The sequence below is a fragment of the Hylobates moloch genome, unplaced genomic scaffold (genome assembly GCF_009828535.3).
Source record: "Hylobates moloch isolate HMO894 unplaced genomic scaffold, HMol_V3 SCAFFOLD_13, whole genome shotgun sequence".
Classification (NCBI taxonomy): Eukaryota; Metazoa; Chordata; class Mammalia; order Primates; family Hylobatidae; genus Hylobates; species Hylobates moloch.
In genome coordinates this window covers 92,598,381-92,623,577 of record NW_026652288.1, presented here as the reverse complement: position 1 = coordinate 92,623,577, position 25,197 = coordinate 92,598,381, and the positions used below count along the sequence as shown (strand labels likewise).

Here is a 25,197-nt window from a genome sequence, read left to right as displayed (position 1 = left end):
TATTCATTTTGCCTGGATATTGAAGATTTGGGGTGGCTTGCAAAAATTCGTGGTGAGAATAAAGGATAAAAGAGCAAAAGCCACGTTAACATGAGTGAATGAACGTTGGAATTAAATCAGAACATTTAGCCTAAGTAAAGCTGTTTAGCTCTTTGGGGCAGACCTGATCAGAAAGGAAATTTGGTGGGTTATAATTTACAAAGTTCTCCTCTAATAAAAAGATACTTGCCGATTAGGAGAGCAAACCTTCCTTTAATGTTGACTTTAAAGAAGAAACTTATTGGCCATCTAGTAAAGGACATTGAATAACACTTGTATAGTGATTTGAAAGAAGTTTTCTAAAAGTCTAGAATCGTTCTTAATGTGGCCATTTTGACATAAGCACTTTTATAGAAATTAAAGTAAAATTTACAAGTGAGCTGAATTTCTGGTAATGTCTGGTGATATGGCTATATTGAGAAACTTAAGAAGATGTAAATATTTTTTAGGCTAGCTTTTTTTTTTTTTTTTTTTTAAGACGATGTCTCACTCTGTCTCCCAGGCTGGAGTGCAGTGGTATGATCATGGCTCACTGCAGCCTTGAACTCACGGACTCAAGTGATCCTGCCACCTCAGCCTCCCAGGTAGCTGTGATGGGACAGTAGGCACACGTCACCATGCCCAGCTAATTTTTTGTTTGTTTTTGAAACAAAGTCTCACTATGTTTCCCAGGCTGGTCTCAAACTCCTAGGCTCAAGTGATCCTTCCATCTTGGCCTCCCTACGTGTTGGGGTTACTGATGTGAGCCACCACCCTGCCACACGAGTTCTCTCGATTGCCAGTTGTCTTCAGTCTTCTCTGGTTGGGAAAGAGGTCATAGTTAACCATGTCTGCAGATTAGAACCACCTGAGCTTTTAAAGAGTGTCGTACTACCTTGGGGAAGAGGCCTGTAGTAACTGCAGGGGAGCATAAAGCGGTCTCTGGAATGCTTGTGATGTTTTGATTCTTGAGCCGAGCACTGGCTGCGCAGGTGTATTCAGTTTAAGTAAACAATGGACTTAAGTGCTGTACACTTTGGGCAAATGTGCTTTTCTATATGTGTATTATACTTTGGTCCCCTCAGTTATCTGAAGTTGCTCCTGAGTATGAATGTTTTATAAAAGTGCTCAACATTTCATGATTGAAACCAATCAAAAACATGAATGTTTTATAAAAGAGTTAGGAACTTTATTACAGGTACTTGAAAATCACTGACAACTTAAATGCATATAGCAAGTCATTTACTAAATACAGGTACTCTGTGATTGACCAAAAGGAAACCCGTATGTTTTAAGTATCACAGATGAAGGTAGGAAATTCTTGGTGTCAGGTCCCAGGGTCTGTCCAGCCCATGCTGACGTCCGAGGAGAGTGGGTGGATGAACAGAAAGAACACTTGGGGGGCCGTAGGCAGCTGAATATGGTTTTCTTTAGCAGCAGCTCTTATTAGCAGCCTAGTTACACTAGTTCTCTCACACTGTTCACCTTTATCTTAGCTGTCTGCTCTGGCGCTGTGGTTCCTGCCACTCCCATGCCTACAGCTGCACAGCTGGCTCTCCCTTGCCTTCAGGGTCAGCAGCTTAACTCTTTCTTTCTCTGGGCATGAGCAAGCCAAGATGTGTCCTGGCTCCCACCTGTCCGGCTGCAAGATGGACAATTTTGGCTCTCTCTGGGCGCCAGCACTCCCACCACGTCAAGCCATGTTGAGCCGAGCTGAGCCCCAAGAGCCCCTGAACAGCGTTAGCAGGGCAGTTACACCTTTTACAGACAATAGTGGCATATGAGCTTACGCAAACAAGTGCAGTATGTGCCTGTGCCCTAAATTTGCTGAGTCACGCAGGCCTGGATGTCCACCTCAGCCTATTCCTTGACCAAGCATATCCATGTACCTTACACTTGGTAATAAGAATTTAAAGACTATGAATTGTCCACTTCACCATGGAAAGGACACTTCTCATTTTTGCTTGAAGGCAGAGCCAGTTTTTGTCAAAGTCTGCTTGAGGCTAGAACCAACAACAACTTTGATTGTGTGTGTCTTCTTGAACAGTTACAGCGCAAAGTAAATACAAACTAAAAGGTTGGAAGAAATTATTTTGGCAAAGATTTAAGGAGGATAAGAGATACTAGTTTTTCTGTGTTTACTAATAAAGGCATGCTAGTACTGTGCAGTGAACAATCTCAACAGGTTTGCAATCCTGTGACCCACCAGGGTGAAGTGGCAGCTCAATACATGCCTGAAGCAAGGGAATTAGCCCACTGGTAATAGTAGTGGTGCTGTTGTTTTCCCTTTTAATCCATTCAAATGCTCAAGAACATCATGGTTTGGGTATATTAAATTGTTCTTCCTAAGAGAAATTAGTTAAACTTCTTAAGGCTGTTCCCAGAGTGTACGACTGAATTTTATTTTCACAAGGAGATGGCTCCTTTTGTTTTTAGTCATTGATATGGTTTCACTGTGTCCCTACCCACATCTCATCTTGAATTGCAACTCCTACATTCCCACCTATTGTGGGAGGAACCCAGTAGGAGGTGATTAAATTATGGGGATGAGTCTTTACTGCATTGTTCTCATGATAGTGAATGAGTCTCATGAAGTCTGATGGTTTTAAGAAACAGGAGTTTCCCTTCACAAGCGCTCTCTTTTCCTGCCGCCATCCATGTAAGTTGTGACTTGCTCCTCCTTGCCTTTCCACCATGATTGTGAGGCCTATCCAGCCACCAAACCTCTTTCTTTTGTAAATTGCCCAGTGTCAGGTATGTCTTTATCAGCAGCATGAAAACAGACTAATACAGAAAATTGGTTCCAGTAGAGTAGGGTGCTGCTGAAAAGATACTTAAAAATGTGGAAGTGACTTTGGAACTGGGTAACAGGCAGAGGTTGGAACAGTTTGGAGGGCTCAGAAGAAAACACGAAAATGTGGGAAAGTTTGGAACTTCCTAGAGACTTGCTGAATGGCTTTGCCCAAAATGCTGATAGTAATGTGGACAGTGAAGTCCAGGCTGAGGTGGTCTCAGATGGAGATGAGAAACTTGTTGAGAACTGGAGCAAAGGTGACTCCTGTTATATTTTAGCAAAGACTGGCAGCATTTTATTCCTGCCCTAGAGATTTGTGGACCTTCAAACTTGAGAGAGATGATTTAGAGTATCTGGCGGAAGAAATTCCTAAGCAGAAAAGCATTCAAGAGATGACTTGGGTGCTATTAAAGGGATTCCGTTTTATAAGGGAAGCAGAGCATAAAAGTTCAGAAAATGTGCAGCCTGACAATGTGATAGAAAAGAAAATCCCATTTTCTGAGGAGAAATTCAAGCTGGCTGCAGAAATTTGCATAAGTAAGAAGGAGCCAAACCTTAATCCCCAAGACAATAGGGAAAATGTCTCCAGGGCATGTCAGAGGTCTTCATGGCAGCCCTTCCCATCACCCGGAGGCCCAGGAGGGAAAAAATGGTTGTGTGGGCCAGGCCAGACTGCTGTATGCAGTCTAGGGATTTGGTCCCCTCAGTCCCAGCTGCTCCAGCTGTGACTAAAAGGGGCCAAGGTACTACTTGGGCTGTTGCTTCAGAAGGTGGAAGCCCCAGGCCTTGGCAACTTCCATGTGGTGTGAAGCCTGTGGGAGCACAAAAGTCAAAAATTGAGGTTTGGGAACCTCCGCCTAGATTTCAGAGGATGTATGGAAACGCCTGGATGCCAGGCAGAAGTTTGCTGCAGGGGTGGAACCCTCATGGAGAACCTCTGCTAGGGCAGTGCAGAAGGGAAATGTGGGGTCAGAACCCCCACACAGAGTCCCTGTTGGGGCACTGCCTAGGGGAGCTGTGAGAAGAGATCCACTGTCTTCCAGACCTCAGAATGGTAGATCCACCGACAGCTTGCACCATGTACCTGGAAAAGCCACAGACACTCAACACCAGCTTGTGAAAGCTGCCAGGAGAGGGGCTATACACTGCAAAGCCACAAGGGTGGAGCTGCCCAAGACCATGGGAACCCACCTCTTGCATCCATGTGATCCAGATGCGAGACATGGAGTCAAAGGAGATCATTTTGGAGCTTTAAGATTTGACTGCCCTGCTGGATTTCAGACTTGCATGGAGCCTGTAGCCCTTTTGTTTTGGCCAATTTCTCCCATTTGGAGGCTGTATTTAACCAATGCCTGTACTCCCATTGTATCTAGGAAGTAACTAGCTTGCTTTTGATTTTACAGGCTCATAGGCAGAAGGGACTTGCCTTGTCTCAGATGAGACGTTGGACTGTGGACTTTTGAGTTAATGCTAAAATAAGTTAAGACTTTGAGGGACACTTGGGAAGGCATGATTGGTTTCAAAATGTGAGGATATCAGATTTAGGAGGGACGAGGAGCGGAATGATACAGTTTGGCTCTGTGTCCCCACCCAAATCTAATCTTCAATTGTAACTCTCACAATTCTCATGTATCGTGGGAGGAACTGGTGGGAGGTGATTGAATTATGGGGGCAGGTCTTTCCTGCACTGTTCTCATGGTCATGAATGAGTCTCATGAGAGCTGATGGTTTTAAAAATGGGTGTTTCCCTGCACAAGCTCTCTCTTTGCCTGCCACCATCCATGTAAGACATGAATCCCTCGTCCCTGCCTTCCGCCATGATTGTGAGGCCTCCCCAGCCATGTGGAACTGTGAGTCCAATAAACTTCTTTCTTTTGTAAATTGCCCAGTCTTGGATATGTCTTTATCAGCAGCGTGAAAACAGACTAATACAGTTATGAAAGAAGAACGTTTATCTAGTACACCAAAAAGTTCCATCAAATTCAGTATCTGTTAAAAAGAAAGGAGACTAGTAACAAACACTCTGGAAATGAAATTAAGGAAACAGTTACATTCACAATAGCAATCAAATACTTAGGAATAAAGTTAGCAAAAGCAGTTCAAGACATATTTACTGAAAACTATAAAACATTGCTGAGAGATACTAAAGAAGTTCTAAATAAACAGATATTTCATCAGAACACTCAATATTATTAAGGTGGCATTATATATTTAATGCAGTCTTTATAAAAATCCCAGCAGGCTTTAAAAAAAAAAATAGAAACTGACAAGCTAATCCTAAAATAGCCAAAGAGCCTAATATATACCTAAAACAATTTTTGAAAAGCTTATGTAACTAATTTGTAGGATTTAGACTCTGTTTCAAAACTCATTATGCCAGGTGCAGTGGCTCACACTTGTAATCCCCAGCATTTTGGGAGGTCAAAGTGGGCAGATCGCTTAAGGTCAGGAGTTCAAGACCAGCCTGGCCAACATGGTGAAACCCTGTCTCTACTAAAAATACAAAAATTAGCCAGGCATGGTGGCAGGTGCCTGTAGTCCCAGCTGCTCGGGAGGCTGAGGCAGGAGAATCGCTGGAACCCAGGAGGTGGAGGCTGCAGTGAGCCGAGATCGTGCTAGCCTGGGGGACAGAGCAAGACTCCATCTCAAAAAAAAAAAAAAAAAAAAAGTCAAATGTATTCTTACCATATTAGGACCAAACCATTGCACTCCTGGGTATTTACCAAGAGAAATGAAAAATATGTTCAGACAGACTTGTCTGTGAATGTTTATAACACCATTATTCATAATAACCACAAACTGAAAAATAATTCAAATGAATGGGTAAACAAAATGTGGTATATCCATATAACAGAATCCATATTATAAAAAGAAATGAGCTACTGACACACTCCACAGCATGAATAAATCTTGAAAAATTATGTGAAGTTAAAGAAGCCAGACACATAATACTATGTACTGTATGATTCTGTTTATATGAATTTTTTTAAAGGCAAAACTATAGAGACAACAAGTCAGTTGTTGCTTGGGTATTGGGAACAGATTGCACGTGGGCACCTGGGAACTGTTTCAAGTGGTGCACGTGTTCTCAAACTGGATTGTAGTGATAGTTGCACAATTGTATAGATTTACTAAATTCACCAAACTATAAATGAATGAATGTTATGTATTATAAATCATATCTCAAAAGAAAACCCAAACTAGGGAGGACTAGGACATAGACCTGTTTCATTTGCCTAGTATAGATGTTTGACCATTTTATATAAAATACTCAAATTGTGGGAGAAAATATTCGCAAAGTTTGCATCTGACAAAAGTCTAATATCTAGCATCTATAAGGAACTTAAACAGATGTACAAGAGAAAAACAACCCCATTAAAAAGTGGGCAAAAGACAGCTGGGCACGGTGGCTCACGCCTGTAATTCCAATACTTTGGGAGGCCAAGGCGGGTGGATCACAGGGTCAGGAGATGAGACCATCCTGGCTAACATGGTGAAACCCTGTCTCTACTAAAAATACAAAAAAATTAGCAGGGCGTGGTGGCGGGCGCCTGTAGTCCCAGCTACTTGGGAGGCTGAGGCAGGAGAATGGTGTGAACCTGGGAAGCGGAGGTTGCAATGAACCGAGATCACGCCACTGCATTCCAGCCTGGGTGACACAGCGAGACTCCGTCTCAAAAAAAAAAAAGTGGGCAAAGGACATGAGCAGGCACTTCTCAAAAGAAGACATACATGTGACCAACAAACATATGAAAAAAGCTCAATATCACTGATCATTAGAGAAGTGCAAATCAAAACCACAATGAGACACCATCTAACACCAGTCAGAATGGCTGTTACTAAGAAGTCAAAAAAATAACAGATACCAGGAGGTTGTGGAGAAGAGGGAACGCTTATACACTGTTGGTGGGAGTGTAAATTAGTTCAACCATTGTGGAAAGCAGCAGGGTGATTCTCAAAGAGCTAAAAGCAAAACTGCCATTCAACCCAGCAATCCCATTACTGGTTGTATACCCAGAGGAATATAAATCATTCTACCATAAAGACACACGTGTACGTGTGTTCATTGCATCATTCACAATAGCAAAGTCATTGAATCAGCCTAAATGCCCATCAGTGACAGATTGGATGAAGAAAAGGTGGTACATACACACCACAGAATACTATGCAGCCATAATAAAGCATGAGATCACATCTTTTGTGGGAACATGGATGGAGCTGGAAGCTATTATCCTTAGCAAACTCCCACAGGAACAGAAAACCAAATACTGCATGTTCTCACTTAGAAGTGGGAGCTGAATGATAAGAACTTATGAACACAAAGAAGGAAACAAAAGACACTGGGGTCTACTTGAGCGGGGAAGGTGGGAGGGAGAGGAGCAGAAAAGATAACTATTGAGTACTGGGCTTAATACCTGGGTGATGAAATGTGTACAACAAACCCCTGTGACATGTATTCACCTATGTAATCTTCACATGCACCCCAAATGTAAAATAAAAGTTAATGAAATAAAATAAAATTGAACTTTGGTTTAAAAGAAATAAAACTCTAAACTGGCTGCAACATGTGACTATCCAGCATTTTATCTGTATCTGGCATTTTATTGTTTCCTGTCACTAGGATGTGGGTTTTTCTATTCATATGAAATTCCCAGATATGTGAAGCTTACCCCTTTAATTTTGAAATGTTCTTTGAATGTAACTATCTTGAAATAGGATTGGCTGAGCCTTTGTCTTTTTACATTGTTTTGGTCATAATTATAATACTGGCTCACATTTTAGAAGAACAAATCCCCTCAGGGCTACTGATGTTGGAGAGGGTGTGGCTTCATCACTCATTAAATCATCCAAGTCCTCTCTGCCTTTTGCCCTCTTCTGTTTCTTCGCTTTTTGCTGTCAGTGTGTTTACTCTTAGAAATCTTGCTGTCCTTCAGTTACTGAATTTCCTCTTCTGTGGGCTGAAAACCCAGTAAGTACGTTTGTTAAAATTCTGAGTACATGAGAAGTAACTAGGCTGAAGTCTGAGGGATGCCCTTTTCACTAAAAGTACACTTACAGTTGTCCCCCTTTGTCCACGGTTTCACTTTGAGTGGTTTCAGTTACCTACGGTCTACGATGGTTTGAAAATATTAAATGGAACATTCCAGAAATCAACAATTAAAAAGTTTTAAATTGCACGCCATTCTGAGTCACACAATGAGATCTTGCACAGTCTGCTTTGTTCCTCCCAGGATGTGAATCGTCCCTTTGTCCAGTGTCTCCACGCTGTCCACACTTCCCATCTGTTAGTCACTCAGGAGCCATCTAGGTTATCAAATCGACTATCATGGTACCACCATGCTTGTGTTCAAGTCACCCTTATTTTATTTAAATCACGGCCCCAAAGTGCAAGAGCAATGATGGTGGCAATTCACTTATGCCAAAGAGAAGCCATAAAATGCTTCTTTTAAGTGAAAATTCTCAAGGAAAGAAAAAAATATATCTGGTGAGGTTTCTTGGTTCTTGGTAAGGACCAAGTTTCTATCTGTGAAATTGTGAAGAAGGAAAAACAAATTCGTGTCATTTTCCTGTTGCACCTCCAACCTGCAAAAGTTATGGTCACAGTGCATGACAAGTGCTTAGTTAAGATGGGAAAGGCATTAAATTTGTGATTGGAAGACATGAACAGAAGTGTGGTCAAATTGGTATCAGTCCAGTTCTGTAGTATTCATAGTTTCAGGCATCCACTAGGGATCTTGGATAAGGGGACACTCCTGTAGACTTTAATACATGACTTTCATTTGCTTCTTAGCTTTTTCTCTGGAAAGATGACATTGATGGATAGTGACCTGAAGATAAGTGAGGTATTTATTGAGCTAGTGTTCTGTTTGGGGCTTTTGGATGCCATGATTTCAATTCTGGGCCAGTTTTACACAGAAAAAGAATAGACAGATTCCCCTTACCACTCTGAAGCCCTTTACTCCTTGACATTCTACCCTAATTGCAATATTGTTTTAAATTTAAGTATATAGAAACTTCTGTACCATATGATCCAGCAATACCACTTTTGGTATACAGCTAGAAGAATTTAAAACAGGGACTCAAACAGATACTTGTATACCAATACTTGTTGTTCACAGCAGCAGTATTCACAATGTGTAGAAATAATACAATGTCCATCAAGAGATTAATGGATAAACAAAATGTATACAAACTGGATATTATTCGACCTTAAAAGCAAATGGAATTCTGATACATGTTACATGAATGAACCTTGAAAACATTATGCTAGGTGAAATAAGCCAAACTCAGACAAATTATTATACGCTTCCACTTACATGAGGTACTTTGGCTAGACAAATTCATAAACAGAAAGTAAAATGCTGGTTACCAGGGACTAAGGAAAGGGAGGGAATGGAGAATTATGTATGGAGATTAAAACATCCTGAGGATGGATGGTGATGACAGTTGCCCAACATTTTGAGTGTACTTAATGCCACTGAATTACATACTTAAAAGTAACTAAAATGGTCAGTGTTTTGCTGTGTATATATTATCACAATAAAAAGAAATATAGATTCATCTGGTTTAGGTAAGGCTTCAGAGCTTTCATGTGAATATTTCAGATATTTCTTTGGAAACAGATTTCAATAGAGACCATACTATTACCAGTGTAAGGAGAGGCCTCCCGGAGGAAGACAGCTTCACCTGCGTTAAGGTGTTGCCAGTTGAGCACTGATGAGTACATTTTTTATTTTATTTCTCATTTCTAGGCTATCCATCCAGGATATGGTTTTCTTTCAGAAAACATGGAATTTGCTGAACTTTGTAAGCAAGAAGGAATTATTTTTATAGGCCCTCCTCCATCTGCAATTAGAGACATGGGTATAAAGAGGTATGAGTTTATATCTTTTAAAATATAACTGTATGAAGGTCAGTTGAAATAGTTTGGGCCAGGCATGGTGGCTGTGCCTGTAATACCAGTGTTTTGGGAGACTGAGGCAGGAGGATAGCTTGAGGCTGGGAATTCAAGACCAGCCTGGGCAACTTATTGAAACCTTGTCTCTAAAATTTTTTTTTTTTAATTCAGCCAGGCCTGGGCACAGTGGCTCACACCTGTAATCCCAGCACTTTGGGAGGCCAAGGTGGGAGGATCGCTTGAGCCCAGAAGTTTAAGACCAGCCTGGGCAACATAGGGAGACCCTGTCTCTACAAAATTTTTTAAAAATTCCAGGCATGGTGGCACGTGCCTGTGGGTCCAGCGTCTTGGGAGGCTGAGGTGGGAGGATTGCTTGAGCCCAGGAAATCAAGGCTGCAGTGAGCTGTGATCACACCATCATACTTCAGTCTGGGTGACAGAGTAAGACTCCATCTCAAAAAAAAAAAAAAATTCAGCTGGGTATGGTGACACACACCTGTAGTCCCAGCTGCTTAGGAGGCTGAGGCAGAAGGATCACTTGAGCTCAGGAGTTTAAGGCTGTAGTGAGGTATAATTGCACCACTGCACTCTGGCATGGGCAACATTGTGAGACCCTGTCTCTTTTAAAAAAAAGAAAGAAATAGTTTGTTTTACCTAGAATATTTTAATTCTACCCTTCTGTTGTCATAGGCATAAGTTATCTATCTGCGACATAGGGAAATTCCATTGAATTACAGAAAATACTTAATGTTTCTAATCAATATATTAGTATTTTGGGATTAAAAATAGGGTGAGATGAGCCACCACATGAAATGAGGGAAACTAACTAATAGACATCTTAAATTTGTATTATTTTGTTGTCTCAGACTCGATGTTTTCTTTAAAGAGTTCCATTGTAATTTATAGACTGGGCTATATTTATGTTTCTCTTGAATGAAATAATTTGTAGAATTCGGGGCATGTTGTTTTCTTTCCCACTCTAAAGCACATCCAAATCCATAATGGCTGCTGCTGGAGTACCTGTTGTGGAGGGTTATCATGGTGAGGACCAATCAGACCAGTGCCTGAAGGAACACGCCGGGAGAATTGGCTATCCTGTCATGATTAAAGCTGTCCGGGGTGGAGGAGGAAAAGTAAGATTGTGTGTGCTTGTGTTTGCCAATTTAGGCTCGTCTTCTTTGTTTTATTTATGTTGTAGTCATAATCATCTTTTCTGTCTTAGGGAATGAGGATTGTTAGATCAGAACAAGAATTTCAAGAACAGTTAGAGTCAGTGCGGAGAGAAGCTAAGAAGTCTTTCAATGATGATGTTGTGTTGATTGAGAAGTTTGTAGACACACCGAGGTGGGTTGACCTTATTTTTCTGACTCAGAGTTTAAAAATTAAATTATAAAAATACTGCATGCACATTCTATAAAATATAAAACTGTAATAGTATATAAGTATATTATTATAAGTTTCCCAGTTCTGTCCTGTGATGTAACCACTGATTGTAGGATGGTATGCATTCTTCCAGGCATTTTCTATGTGAATAGAAACCTATATACATATACATACAGCAAACAAAATACATACCTAAGAACAGTTAATAGAATTTTTTTTTTTTTTTTTTGAGGACGGAGTCTCTCATTCTGTTGCCCAGGCTGGAGTGCAGTGGCACGATCTCGGCTCATTGCAATCTCTGCCTCCTGAGTTTAAGCGATTGTCCTGCCTCAGCCTCCTAAGTAGCTGGAATTACAGGCATGCCCCACCATGCCTGGCTAATTTTTGTGTTTTTAGTAGAGATGGAGTTTTACCATGTTGGTCAGGCAGGTCTCAAACTCCTGACCTCGTGATCTGCCTGCCTCAGCCTCCCAAAGTGCTGGGATTACAGGCGTGAGCCACTGTGCCCGGCCAGTGAGTAGAATCTTATACACTAATATTATGTCACAGACATCTTTCCATGTCAGTAATTGTAGATCAGCCTCATTCTTTTTGTTGGTGACCTAGTGCTTCTATGATCTTGATGTACTATTAATTCATTCAGTATGTTTCTTGTTGATGAAATTTAGGGTTTTTTTTTTCAATATTAGCAAATTATTGTAATAAATTCAGCTGTATTTATAGAACTGTCAGTTGAGATGCTCAGGAAATGGAAGTAATTTTCTAAATTGAATTATAAGTGATATGCTGTTAATAGGAGCTAACACTTATATTGCACTTACCATGTGCCAGATTTTAAGTATTTTACACATGCTAAATAATCTTGCTGTCCTTCTAATTCTAATATAATTCTTACAACAACCTCATTAGGTAAGTACTGTTTTGATTTTACAGGTGAGGACACTAAGCAACAGAATGGTTGTGTTGTGTTACTTTTCTGAGGTCACTCAGCTGTTAAGTAGTAAAGCTGAAATTTGAACCCAGGCAGTCTGACTCCAGAGTTCATATCTAAGCCAGTGCACTAAGCTACTTCTCCGTGTACCACTATAGCAAATGCAATGTGAATCCCTATTTTTTTTTTCTGGAATTTTATTTTCATGTTTGTTGTTTAAGATGCTGATTATAAAGTTTCTCATTTCGTAGATTTTTTTTTTTTTTTTTTTTTTTTTTTTTTTTTTTTTTTTTTTTTTTTGAGACGGAGTCTTGCTCTGTCCCCCAGGCTGGAGTGCAGTGGCGCAGTCTCGGCTCACTGCAAGCTCCACCTCCCGGGTTCACGCCATTCTCCTGCCTCAGCCTCTCCGAGTAGCTGGGACTACAGGCGCCCGCCACCACGCCCGGCTAATTTTTTGTATTTTTAGTAGAGACGGGGTTTCACCGTGGTCTCGATCTCCTGACCTCGTGATCCTCCCGCCTCGGCCTCCCAAAGTGCTGGGATTACAAGCGTGAGCCACCGCGCCCGGCCTCATTTCGTAGATTTTTATGACAATTGTTAAATTTTATATATATGTGTGTGTGACCTGTAAGTCAAGTGAAAAGAATAATTTATTTGGGAACCATGACTGGAAAGAGATTTACCTTGAAGGTAACAGACTTGAAGCTTCAGGCCCTTCTTCGGCATTAACCTCTTCCAAGACCCTGACCTAATTTTGTATTTGCAGTTTTGTATTCTCCTTAAAGAAGACCCCCAAATTGTTTTTTGTTTCAGGCCCTATAAAACAACTGTCCTGAGCATGGCATAGTAAATGAAATTCAATGAAGGCAAAAAAAAAAAAGGTGGGGGGCCATTTCTAAGGTAAATTGAAGGCTTCCTTTCAAGAAAGAATAGGCTAGCCATCCAAATCAGCATGCTCTTAAGTTAGAATTGTGGAGAATCAATAGCTTATTTCAGTAACTTATTTCAGAGACATCAATAGCTTATTTGAGTTATTATGTAACTCAATGCCTGCAACATTTTTTGAATATAGAAGTTCTTTACTTATGCAATGTTAGCCAGACATTGCCTCACATTATAATTTATTCCCCCAATAGCTGGAAAGCCCCTGGGAGTCAAAGACCTGGTAGTATATACATTTTTATTTTTTGTATGTATTGCCTGGCATACTACTTTCCTTGTAATAGGCATCAGTAATATTTTTTGAACTATAGAAGTAATATGAATACATTACAAATTTTTGGAAAATGCAGAAGATGGAAAACAACCCATAATTGTATTCTAATTATTATTAATATTTCTGTATACAGTCATGTGTTGCTTAATGACAGAGATACATTCTGAGAAATGCATTGTTAGGCAATTTCATTATTGTGCACACATCATAGAGTGTCCTTACACAAACTGAGATAGCATAGCCAACTACACACCTAAGCTATGGTATAGCCTATTGCTCCTGAGCTACAAACCTGTACAACATGTTACTGTATTGAATACTGTAGGCATTTGTAACACAATGGTATTTGTGTATCTAAACATCTCAAAACATAGGAAAGGTAATGTATTGTGCTATTATGTCACTAAATGATAGGAATTTGTCAGCTCCATCATAATCTTATGAAATCACCATCCTATATGCAGTCTGGCATTGACTGAATGTCATTGTGTGGCACATTGTGTGACTCTATTCTGTATTTCTAGTAGTAACTTTTTTTTAATCGAAAGCAAGTTTATTAAGAAAGTAAAGGAATAAAGAATGGCTACTCCATAGACAGCAGCCCCAAGGGCTGCTGGTTGCCATTTTTATGGTTATTTCTTGATGATATGCTAAACGAGGGGTGGAGTATTCTTGCTTCCCCTTTTTAGACCATATAGGGTAACTTCCTGACGTTGCTATGACATTTGTAAACTGTCATGGTGCTGGCGGGAGTGTAGCAGTGAAGATGACCAGAGGTCACTGTCGTTACCATCTTGGTTTTAGTGAGATTTAGCCAACGTCTTTACTGCAACCTGTTTTATCTTCAAGGTGCATATGACCTGTATCTTTTGCTGACCTTCTGTCTCTTTCTGTGATTAAAAATGCCTTAACTTGCTACTGGGAATGCAGCCCAGCAGGTCTTAGCCTTATTTTACCCAGCAACTATTGCTGGGAGTTGCTCTGGTTCAAATGCCTCTGATATTTCCCTCTTCCCTTTTATAAGAGAATGCTTAATCCTAAGGGTTGCAGAGGGACAAAGATCCATCTTCTGTAACTTCTTCAGGCTGAATGGCGCGATGATATTCCTGCCTAACTATTAGGATCTCTTGTGTTCAGTATAGAGAGAGGAGCTTAGTTAGAAAGCATCGGTATGTTGAGGGCCACTCATAACTCTTGAGTTCCGACAAAAGGTGATATCTAGAAGATTAATACGTGTTTTTTTTAAAACAAAAATTTGGTAAGCTTATCCTGCATTTCTACACAAAGAGTACAACAGTAATATATTCCACAACAGTAGAGCAAAGTAAGCAAGATTATCCTAAGTTAACTAAATTAGAAGGCTTTCCACTAACTGGGCAACTGTTGGAACCAAACTGATATGAGGTTGCTAGGTGATTCCAATACATGCCCAGGATTAGAATATTGATCCAGATATTTGCATTACCAGTCCCTCCTGTTTCTTCTGAGCAGCATCCAGAGATCACTGGTTGATCCACAAGAATAAGCAGGGTTAGTCTAAATCGCAGGGAATCTCAAAAACAACTGATGAGACCAGAATTTAATAACAAATGTGCCATAGTTCTTGAAACATAATTTTTCTCTCTCCAGTTTCCCATTTTTACTAAAGACAAATCATGGTAAGACTGATTTGCTTTATATACATGGCCTGATTATTTGTACAAAGTGCAGCAAGAATAATTATTTGCCCTATAGGCTTTTAAAATTGGTTTTGATAGAACTCTTCCATAAAGAATCTCAGAGAAGACCTTTTTTGTTTTTAAGCCAAGCCCAGCCATGGTTTTATACCCTCAAATACTTATGAGCTGGGTAAATTTCTCTCCTCTTGAGGTCTCACGATAACTTGGGGCTCCTGAGTCTGTCAGAAAGTGACATTCTTTACTTACTACAGGTTAGGAACCCTATATAGAGACTGTGTAGACAAGGAATGAGGCCAGTTTTCCCCAGGGGCTTTTATTGGCTTTACAAGTCAAGTTTGATTCCTTAAAGGAAAGCATGCCATTCCAGTCAAAGCCTTGGTAAAATAACCAGTGTCTCCAGTTGTGTCCTGTTGCAAAAGAAAGCAGATTCTTACTGCATTTATGCAAATAACTACATTGCCATAAGTTAAGATATTCACAAATAATTTCCAAATTCTGGAGAAATCAGATAGAAACAAATATGCTCCAAATTTTGTTTATGAGTGTGTACATTACTTAATTGTTTAAAAAGCTGTCAATAGCTTAAAGGAAAAGTTTCCTTGACTCTGAAGAACAAAACAGGATCAGCAATGTTTTAAGCAAAAAGTCGAAAAAGATTACTTCAGACTTCTGTTAGTTTAGTCCGTGCAGTTAACTCCTGTTTTGCTTGATATACATGAACATTTCAACTTTCCATGAGAGTCCTGAAAGTTTCTTTTTCCCTTTTCTAATGTCACAATCTCCAAAGTTAAATGAAACCTGCATTCAAGAACACCTATTAGAGTTGTATAGTTGATTATAAATCACCTTTTGGGGCTTGGTGGCTCATGCCTGTAATCCCAGCACTTTGGGAGAATGATGCAAGTGGATCACTTGACCAGGAATTCGAGACCAGCCTGACCAACATGGTGAAACCCTGTCTGTAATAAAAATACAAAAATTAGCCAGGCATAGTGGCATGTGCCTGTAATCCCAGCTACTTGGGAGGCTGAGGCATGAGAATCGCTTGAACCTGGGAGGCGGAGGTTGCAGTGAACTGAGATTGTGCCACTGCACTCCAGCTTGGGCAACAGAGTGAGACTCAGTCTCAAAATAATAATAATAATAATAATAATAATAACTCTCCTTTTGAAGAGGATCAAAACAAGACAATTGTCTATGGATGGCAAAAAGTTTTAGGACAGCCACAGTTAAAAACACAATTGATAAATTTGGTTACCTCTGTTGCATACAATGGTTTTATGTAACAATTATACTGATAATGTACACTAAGTCATATCAGAATTACAGGAGTTTCCCATTATTTTGGAACACAACAACATATTTATACAAATATAGCCCAAAGAAAGCTAAACACTGTTTCACATTTTACACTGCTTCCTGTATGACCCTTATGCCAAATAAGCCAAATTTCACTTTTACGTAACTGTACTATTAATGTTAAACCCAATTTTCAATAAAACCTTATAGACATATCTACCCAATTTTAATGTTTGACCATAAGGTGAGGTTCTCATAAACCTTTTATAACCCTTTACAAATTTTTGTTGAAGAGCAGATTAGTGCTCTAAGAAGAACCTATTGTGCTTTTATTCCAATGTTCAATTTACAGAAAAAACTGAGTACCCCGTTAACTTTAGACAATATGTTCACACACAGAATTTCTTTTACAAGATTAATTTTTTATAGACCTTCCACAACTTGCTTAAACCTTAAGCTTTATCTTATCTAACTTAAAACAATCCTTTAACTTTTTAATCTAGACAAAAAAATCCACATTCCTATGCCTTCTTATAATCTTTTACCAAAAACGCATTTCACTTTCCTTACACACCTTACATGTAGAATTGTTTCAATTTCTCAAAGATTACTTAAATCACGTAAACTAAAAGGCATTATACTTTTTACTTTTCTGACAAAATATTTGATATAAGCACTTATTCTTAAACCAGTTAATCAAAGCTCTTTCGTATCACACACACAACACATATAAATAAACAAACAGAAGAAAAGGACTCATTCCCTAAGCCAGGAATTGAATCCTGAACCCGGGCTACCATTGTGAAAAGACAAAGCTAGGCCACATCGTTACAAGGTCAAGCTCCCAAGGACATACAAGGCAAGAGGGAAACCTCATCCAGTTTTTTTTTTTTTTTCAGGGACCTGCAGCAAAGTTTATAACTGACTAGTTTGCTGGGCCATCTTACACAGTGGGCTTATGGGGTTCTAAGCCTGTGTTTTATCCTAAGGTATCCATCTCTATGACAGAACAATACAGAAAGACATGCAAAGCACACCAGCTTCACTACAGCTTAAGACTAGCCTCACAAATCCTTTTTATATTAATCAAAACTTTACAGAGGAGATAAACAGTGATTTTTGCCATTCATTCAACCAGTTTGCACAGAGAAAGGGAAGGGAAGGGAGAAAAGCATTGCTTCGTGGCAGGATGGGGAAAGCAAGGTGCTCAGAGAGGCCAGAGAAAGACCGCCCATTGCAACCGACACTAAATAAAAAGTTCAGGTGGGCACTTGTCAGTTAAGAAGGGATCTTTTGTCCACCCTGGCTCTGAGGCGTGTCCTGCCCGTGCTGCGCCCCTACGTTCCCCGCTTCGCCCCGCTGTCCACGGCGCTGGCCGCCCGCGAGCAGCCTGCCACGGGCCCAGCGGCCGTGCCAGGATGTGGGTTTGCCGAGGCAGTGCGGCCGCCGGTTCCCGCAGTGGACTTCGGCAACGCGCAGGAGGCATACGCAGCCGGCGAACCTGGGAGCTGGCGCGCAGCCCACGGGTGCTGCACTTGAGCGCCTGGCCCGCGCTGGTGGTGTGCCAGGAGCAGGCGCGCGGGGTGCAGGCAGGGGCGCGGGGCTTCTGCCCATCCCGGGAGCTTTTACGGAGCTTCCTGGCGTCAAACGGGTGCACCCCAAGCGTCTCCTGGAGCGAGGGAAGCCAGGAAGGGAGGTGTTTCCTGCAGTCCCTCTCGGACCTCGCAAATTTTCCTACTTGTGGATGTCTACCAACTAAAAACAATGATCATTTTAATATTTACGATATATACCACTTGTAGGAATACAGAGTTATCACTTGGAATTAAAAAAAAAAAATCTTTTCAAGCAGTCCCATCAGCTGTCAGGTTTCTCCTTTTAGGGAGGTAAAAGCTCCCCATATCCCACCATCCTGTACGTGCCTAATCCTATCATCGACCACCACCAGCAAAGAGTGCAAGGCGATTAATTCAAACAGAAAAGCAGTTAATATCCGTAGTGCCAAACCCATTCTTAGCCGAGAGGGATTTTACTGAGAGGATCCCCTAAATCTTAGGAAGGAATCTAACCTTCCTAAGTTGGGCTTCAAACCCAAGTTCAGTCAAGCATCCCTGCCTTTTATTGAGAGGGGCCTTTAACCCACTCTGTCTTAGGAGAGACTTTAACTCCACCAAGTTGGGCCTGTAACCCAATCCCATCCTTTACCCGGGTATATGCATCCCACTTACCCAAAGTTGGCCAATCAGTGCTGCAGTCTTTGGGTTGGAGGGTCTCCTCAGTATCATCCCTTCCGTGGTTCATCAGAAAGACGTTACCAGACCCCACTGCTTACCCAAAGTTAGCCTTTGGGTCGGGATTTCCTTAGTATTGTCCATTCTGTGGTCACCAGAAAGATGTTACTGGACGGGGGTCCTGATCCAGACCGCAAGAGAGGATTCTTGGATCTCACACAAGAAAGAATTCAGGTCGAGTTCATACAGTAAAGTGAAAGCAGGTTTATTAAGAAAGTAAAGGAACAAAGAATGGCTACTCCATAGAGAGAACAGCCTCTAGTAATAACATTTAAATATCCTGATAATCATACTGTGTATTCTTTATGTGCTGCTAAATAATTACCTGTTGAACTAACGGAGTGCCAGAAGATTGTCATAATGGTGCTGATAACTGAGAAGAGTCGATATCAAGATATTTCACAAATCTTATCAGAACTGTTTAGTGTATCTGAAAGACTGGGATAAGAAACCACCTTTAAAGTATACTATCTTGGAAGAAAAAACAAATCAGATTTCTTCCTCAGTTCATATATAATACATATTCTAGATGGATGAAAAATGTAAATAGGGGCCAGGCACAGTGGCTCACGCCTGTAATCACAGCACTTTGGGAAGCTGAGGTGGGCGGATCATGAGGTCAGGAGATCAAGACCATCCTGGCTAACACAGTGAAACCCTGTCTCTACTAAAAATACAAAAAATTAGCCGGGTGTGGTGGTGGACGCCTGTAGTCCCAGATACTCAGGAGGCTGAGGCAGGAGAATGACGTGAACCCAGGAGGCGGAGCTTGCAGTGAGCCGAGATCACACCACTGCACTACAGCCTGGGCAACAGAGCAAGACTCCGCCTTAAAAAAAAAATGTAAATAGGAAAATGAAAATGTTAGGACTCTTAGAAAATATCAAGGCACTCATGATAGGACTCAGCTGCAACTGTCTGTCTCTCTGGCTGTACTCTGGCAGTGGCTGAATTAGGGCAGCTGGGATTTGATGCATCTCCTGGTTCTCAGACACTTCTAGACACTATGCTCCAGAAACTCTAAGTTAGATAAAGCTGCACAGAAAAGGGTCAATCAGAAAAAGGTAAATAAGAGTGATGTAATGACTACAGAAATCATAACAGAACACAGATCTTCATTGAACTTCCCTTATGAGCAGCCAAAGGAAAAGTATTTCCAACTTCTAAGACCTCAGACAAGGCTGGGCACAGTGGCTCACACCTGTAATCCCAGCACTTTGGGAGGCCGAGGGGGGCAGATTGCCTGAGCTCAGGAGTTCGAGACCAGCCTGGGCAACACGGTGAAACCCTGTCTCTACTGAAATACAAAAAATTAGCCAGGTATGGTGGTGTACGCCTGTAGTCCCAGCTACTTGGGAGACTGAGGCAGGAGAATCGCTTGAACCTGGAAGGTGGAGGTTGCAGTGAGCCGAGATCGCACCACTGCACTTCAGCCTGAGTGACAGAGCGAGACTCCATCTCAAAAAAAAAAAAACCTCAGACAAGAATTGCTCCATGCTCTTGATGTGGCCCCCACACATTCCCTTCATAACCTGGAATCCCTGCTGTAGTGTTTCCTCTTACCTGGAGCAGCTAAAAGATGAGGGAGAGTCAGAAGTGGTATGTGTTAGTCTGTTCTCATGCTGTTAATAAAGACATACCTGCGACTGGGTAATTTATAAAGCAAAGAGGTTTAATGGACTCACAGTTCCACATGGCAGGGGAAGCCTCACAATCATGGCAGGAGGTGAAGGAGGAGCAAAGGCATGTCTTACATGACAGCAAGCAAGAGAGCCTGTGCAGGGGAACTGCCCTTTATAAAACCATCAGATCTCGTGAGACTTACCATCACAAGAACAGCACGGGAAAAACCTGCCCCCATGATTCAGTTACCTCCCGCTGGGTCCCTCCCACCACACATGGGGATTATGGGAGCTGCAATTCAAGAAGAGATTTGCGTGGGGGCACAGCCAAACCATATCATGGTAGAACTTTACAATTGGAATTAGAAAAACAAACACTTCAGCTCCAACATGTAAAGAGCTTGAAAGTCATCAGTCATATCCAAAAAGCAAGAAAAAGGCTAAACAAAATGAAAGTCAGTGGCTTTAGAACCATCAGAGAATTGAGGCCATGGGGCAAGCCTTCACTCTAAAATCTGGACAAGCATGCAAGTATAGTGAGTCACAGCCAGATCAGTTTACCTGGAGCAGAAGCTGCTGGAGCCCTAACACTTATATGGGAATTTTGAAAAATGGCTGAGGCTAAGTGTGGGCCAGTGTGCAAGTGAGAAACTCCTTGGGGCCCAGTCTTAGAGGGACCTCCCACTTTCATGGGTTTTGCCTCCAAGAACCTCACCAAGTTCCCACAGTAAAAATCCAAGAAAAAAATCCCTCATGTTTTACAGCAGTGGGAGGGGAAGAGTAATCAATTTGAAAGAGATCCAGAACATTCTATTCTCCCTAACAGAAGAAATCCTAACTCCAAGGGAGATGTTGCCAGAACCTTTTTTGTTCAGGGGGAAGGTAGTTAGCCAACCACAACCCCCTTTAGTCTTCCCATTTCACCTAAGGGGAGGGGAAAAAAAAAAAAAACAACTTAGAAACACTTCGTAGCACAAACACAGGACCACTAAAAGACTTGAGATTTAATCACAAGTTTATAGAATGCTTTCCCTCCCCCTTACCCTATCACCATGTTACAATGGTCTAAATGTTTGTATCCCTCCAAAATTTACATGTTGAAACCTAACCCGCTATCCCCAAGTATTAAGAGGTGGGGCCTTTGGTAGGTTATTAGGTCCTGAGTGCTCTGTCCTGATGAATGGAATTAGTTCCCCCAATAAAAGAGCTTGAGGAACCTATTTGCCCCTTCCCTCTTCCTCCATGTGAGGACACAGCAACATGGTGCCATCTATGAGGAACGGGCCCTCACCAGACACTGAATTTGCCAGTACCTTGATCCTGGATTTCTCAGCCTGAAAACTGTAGGAAATAATTTTCTGTTGTTTATAAGTTACACAATTTAAGTTATTTTGTTACGGCAGTACAAAAAGACTAAGACACATGTCTTCAAGACTCCCATGTAATAACAATGGATTACAAATGGAGGAGCTGTAACTATGTAAGAAGGAGTTCTTAGGGAAACCAGAGACACTGGTATTAAAAACAAAACACGACAAGGGCACAAGGAAACAGAAACTTCTGGCACCTACAGCTACTGCAGATATTAAACACAGCCTACTTTCTAGCCAGATTAACCTAAGGCTTCACTTTAAAAGACTGTTTACCTCAGATCCTATTACCTAATACATCATATTCTACATTTAATAAACAATTACAAAGCATGCTAAAAGGCAAGAAAAAAAAAACAGACTAAAACAAAGTGAGCAGTACTAGACTGATACGATACAAATTTAGGAATTATCAGATAAGGAATTTAAAGTAACTGATTAATATATTAAGAGCTCTAACGGAACAAATAGACAACATGCAAGAACAGATGCATAACGCAGGCAGAGAGACGGGAACACTGAAAATGAATCAAAAGAAAATGCTAGAAATAAAAAACTGTAGTAGAAATGAAGAATGCCTTTGTTGGGCTCATTAGTGAATTAGACACAGCTACAAAAAGAATCAGTGACCCTCAGTAGCAAAGACTTGGAACCAACCCAGATGTCCATCAGCGATAGACTGGATTAAGAAAATGTGGCACATATACACCAGGGAATACTATGCAGCCATAAAAAAGGATGAGTTTATGTCCTTTGTACGGACATGGATGAAGCTGGAAACCATCATTCTCAGCAAACTATCGCAAGGACAAAAAACCAAACACCGCATGTTCTCACTCATAGGTGAGAATTGAACAATGAGAACACTTGGACACAGGAAGGGGAACATCACACACCAGGGCCTGTCGTGGGGTGGGGGGAGTGAGGAGGGATAGCATTAGGAGATATACCTAATGTAAATGACGAGTTAATGGGTGCAGCACACCAACGTGGCACATGTATACATATGTAACAAACCTGCACATTGTGCACATGTACCCTAGAACTTAAAGTATAATAAAAAAAAAACTATAAGCATATTTGCAAACATACTGGAAAACATGGAAAAAACAATGAAAAAGCATTTCAGTCATGTAGCAAAATAGCTGATTTGTGTTATGTCAATGGCTTTCTTCTGACTTCTGTCTGCTTCCTATACTTAGCAATAAGAAAATACTGTAATTATTTCACTTATCTACCCCTCTGTTCTTAAGTATCTCTTTTTCCTAAAATATTGTTATGTAAAAGGTATGGTTCAGAATGTGCCAATCAGACCTCAACTTTCCGTTGTGGATTATGCAAGGCCACAAAGATTTCGTACAACTATGATGGGACAAATAAATACAAATTTGTGAACAACAACAACAAAAAAATCAGTGATCCTGAACATAGATAAATTGAACTTTCCCAAATGGAAATGCAAGGAGAAATAAAAATGAGAGAAAAAAGAACAGAATATCCAAGAACTGTGGGACAATTTAAAAGGATGTAACACATTATTTGAATACCACAAGAATTACAAAGCAGCAGGAGAGATATTTGAAGTAGTAATGGCCAAGAATTTTCCGAAATTAATGACAGATGCAAAACTACAGAACTAGGAAGCTCAGAGGACACCAAGAAGAATAAATACCAAAATATATACACCTATGCACATCATCTTCAAATGCAGGAAAAGAAAGACAAATAGAAAATACCGAAAGAAGACACAAGGAAGGAAAATACTAGAGGAATAAAGACAAGAAATCTTATCAGAAACCATGCAAGAAGAGAGTGGAGTAAGATGTAAAGTGTTCAGAGAAAAACTACTAACCTAGCCTTCTGTATCCAGTGAAATTATGCTTCAAGTATGAAGGAAAAATAAAGACTTTCTTAGACAAACAGAAATTAAGAGAATTTGTCACCAGTAGACCTGTCTTGCAGGTCATATTAGTAGATGTTCTTTAGAGTGAAATAAAATGTTTTAGGTCAGAAACTTGGTTCTACATAAAGAATAGAAAAGAATTAGAGAAGGAATAGGTGGAAGTAAAATATTTTCCTATTCTAACATAGGAATATTTTCCTATTCTGAATTGATTTAACAGATAGTTGTTTAAAATAATGGCAACAATGTATTTGGTGATTACATAGCTTATGGATAAAGAAGAAAAGTCAACAAGGCAAGAAATCTATAAAGAAAAAATCAGCTCCAAGAATTTTATTAAGAAGAATGTATTGGACAGATTGGAAAATTCAAAATGGGAACATTCAGAAAAGATGATATATCAAGAAGATAAATTCTTTTTATTTTTGAGATGGAGTTTCACTCTGTCACCCAGGCTGGAGTTCAGTGGCACGATGTCGGCCCACTGCAGCCTCCACCTCCCAGGTTCAGGTGATTCTCATGCCTCTCAGCCTCCTGATTAGCTGGGATTACAGGTATGTGCCACCACACCTGGCTAATTTTTGTAATTTTAGTAGAGACAGGATTTCACCATGTTGCCCATCTGGTCTCGAACTCCTGGCCTCAGGTGATCTGCCTGCCTTGGCTTCCCAAAGTGCTGGGATTACAGGTGTGCACCAACCGTGCCCAGCAAGAAGACAAATTCTTTGAAGTGGTTAAATAAAATACTTCATGAAGTAAACAAGAATAGAACTGAACTATTGTACTGAAGCAATACATTTATAAGACTTCCTGGCTTTTTTTGTCCCTTCTGTGTTTGACAGTTTTTATTTTAAAAAATCAACAGGAAAACATATTTGCTGATCACTTCTGTATTATGGTGTATTATGGTGCTGAATAGGTGAAGTGAACTACAGTTTGACCATATCACAAACCTACCGAGAAGAATTTCATGTTCACCAAATAGTCCATATTAGCCTTATTTCCACAAAGGTTATATGCATTCACTCTTAATATGATTTGTCATAATTTTACTATTTTATAATCAACATGTAAGTACCTTTGTTGGTTGTTGTTTTTTTTCCTTAGAGATGGGGTCTGACTTTATCAGCCATGCTGGAATGCAGTGGCTCAATCGTAGCTCACTGCCACCTTGAATTCCTGGACTTGAGGAATCCTCCTGCCTGAGCCTCCTGAGTGGCTAGGACTACAGGCATACACCACCATGCCTGGCTAATTTATAAAAAAAAATTTTTTTTTAGAAGCAGAGTCTCACTATGTTGCCCAGGCTGGTCTTGAATTCCTGGGTTCAAGCAGTCCTCCTGCCTTGGCCTCCCAACGTGCTGGGATTTATAAGTGTGAGGCACTGTGCCCGGCCCTTTTTTGGGTTTTATTATGATTTATTGTTCATGTATTTCTAAGATACTATTGGTCCATATTAATTTAATATATTAAACTTTTCTGGATGAGCCATTTTAATTTCAGTCTTCTGTATTCATAAAATCTAACTGTAAGAGTTGCTTAAAAACAAAAAGTCATAAAAAATTTTTCATTGGTCTTTTGACAGTATATGAAGTGACTATAATTTGTAATTTTGATGTAGTCAAATTTATCAGTCTTTTCTTTGACAGTTTGTTCTTTTTGTTACATATCCCTACTTTAGTCTCTATTTTCTGTCTTTTAAAAATATTTATTTATTCATTCATTCATTCATTCATTCTCCTTCAGGTTGGAGAAATGTCTTTTCTTATTTGCCATTTTATGTAGAAAGATTT

General features: G+C 40.4%; 1 protein-coding gene across 5 annotated transcripts in view; it reads left to right on the top strand.

Annotated features, from left to right (window-relative positions):
• Positions 1 to 25,197, top strand: part of MCCC1 (methylcrotonyl-CoA carboxylase subunit 1) — a 90,156-nt gene that overhangs the window by 15,120 nt on the left and 49,839 nt on the right. For all 5 annotated transcript variants that reach the window (XM_032171714.2, XM_032171716.2, XM_058426440.1 and 2 more), the window contains 3 exons: positions 9,565 to 9,686; positions 10,696 to 10,843; positions 10,933 to 11,054. In XM_032171714.2, coding sequence (XP_032027605.1) covers positions 9,565 to 9,686; positions 10,696 to 10,843; positions 10,933 to 11,054 — 392 coding nt within the window. The remainder of the gene's footprint in view (positions 1 to 9,564; positions 9,687 to 10,695; positions 10,844 to 10,932; positions 11,055 to 25,197) is intronic.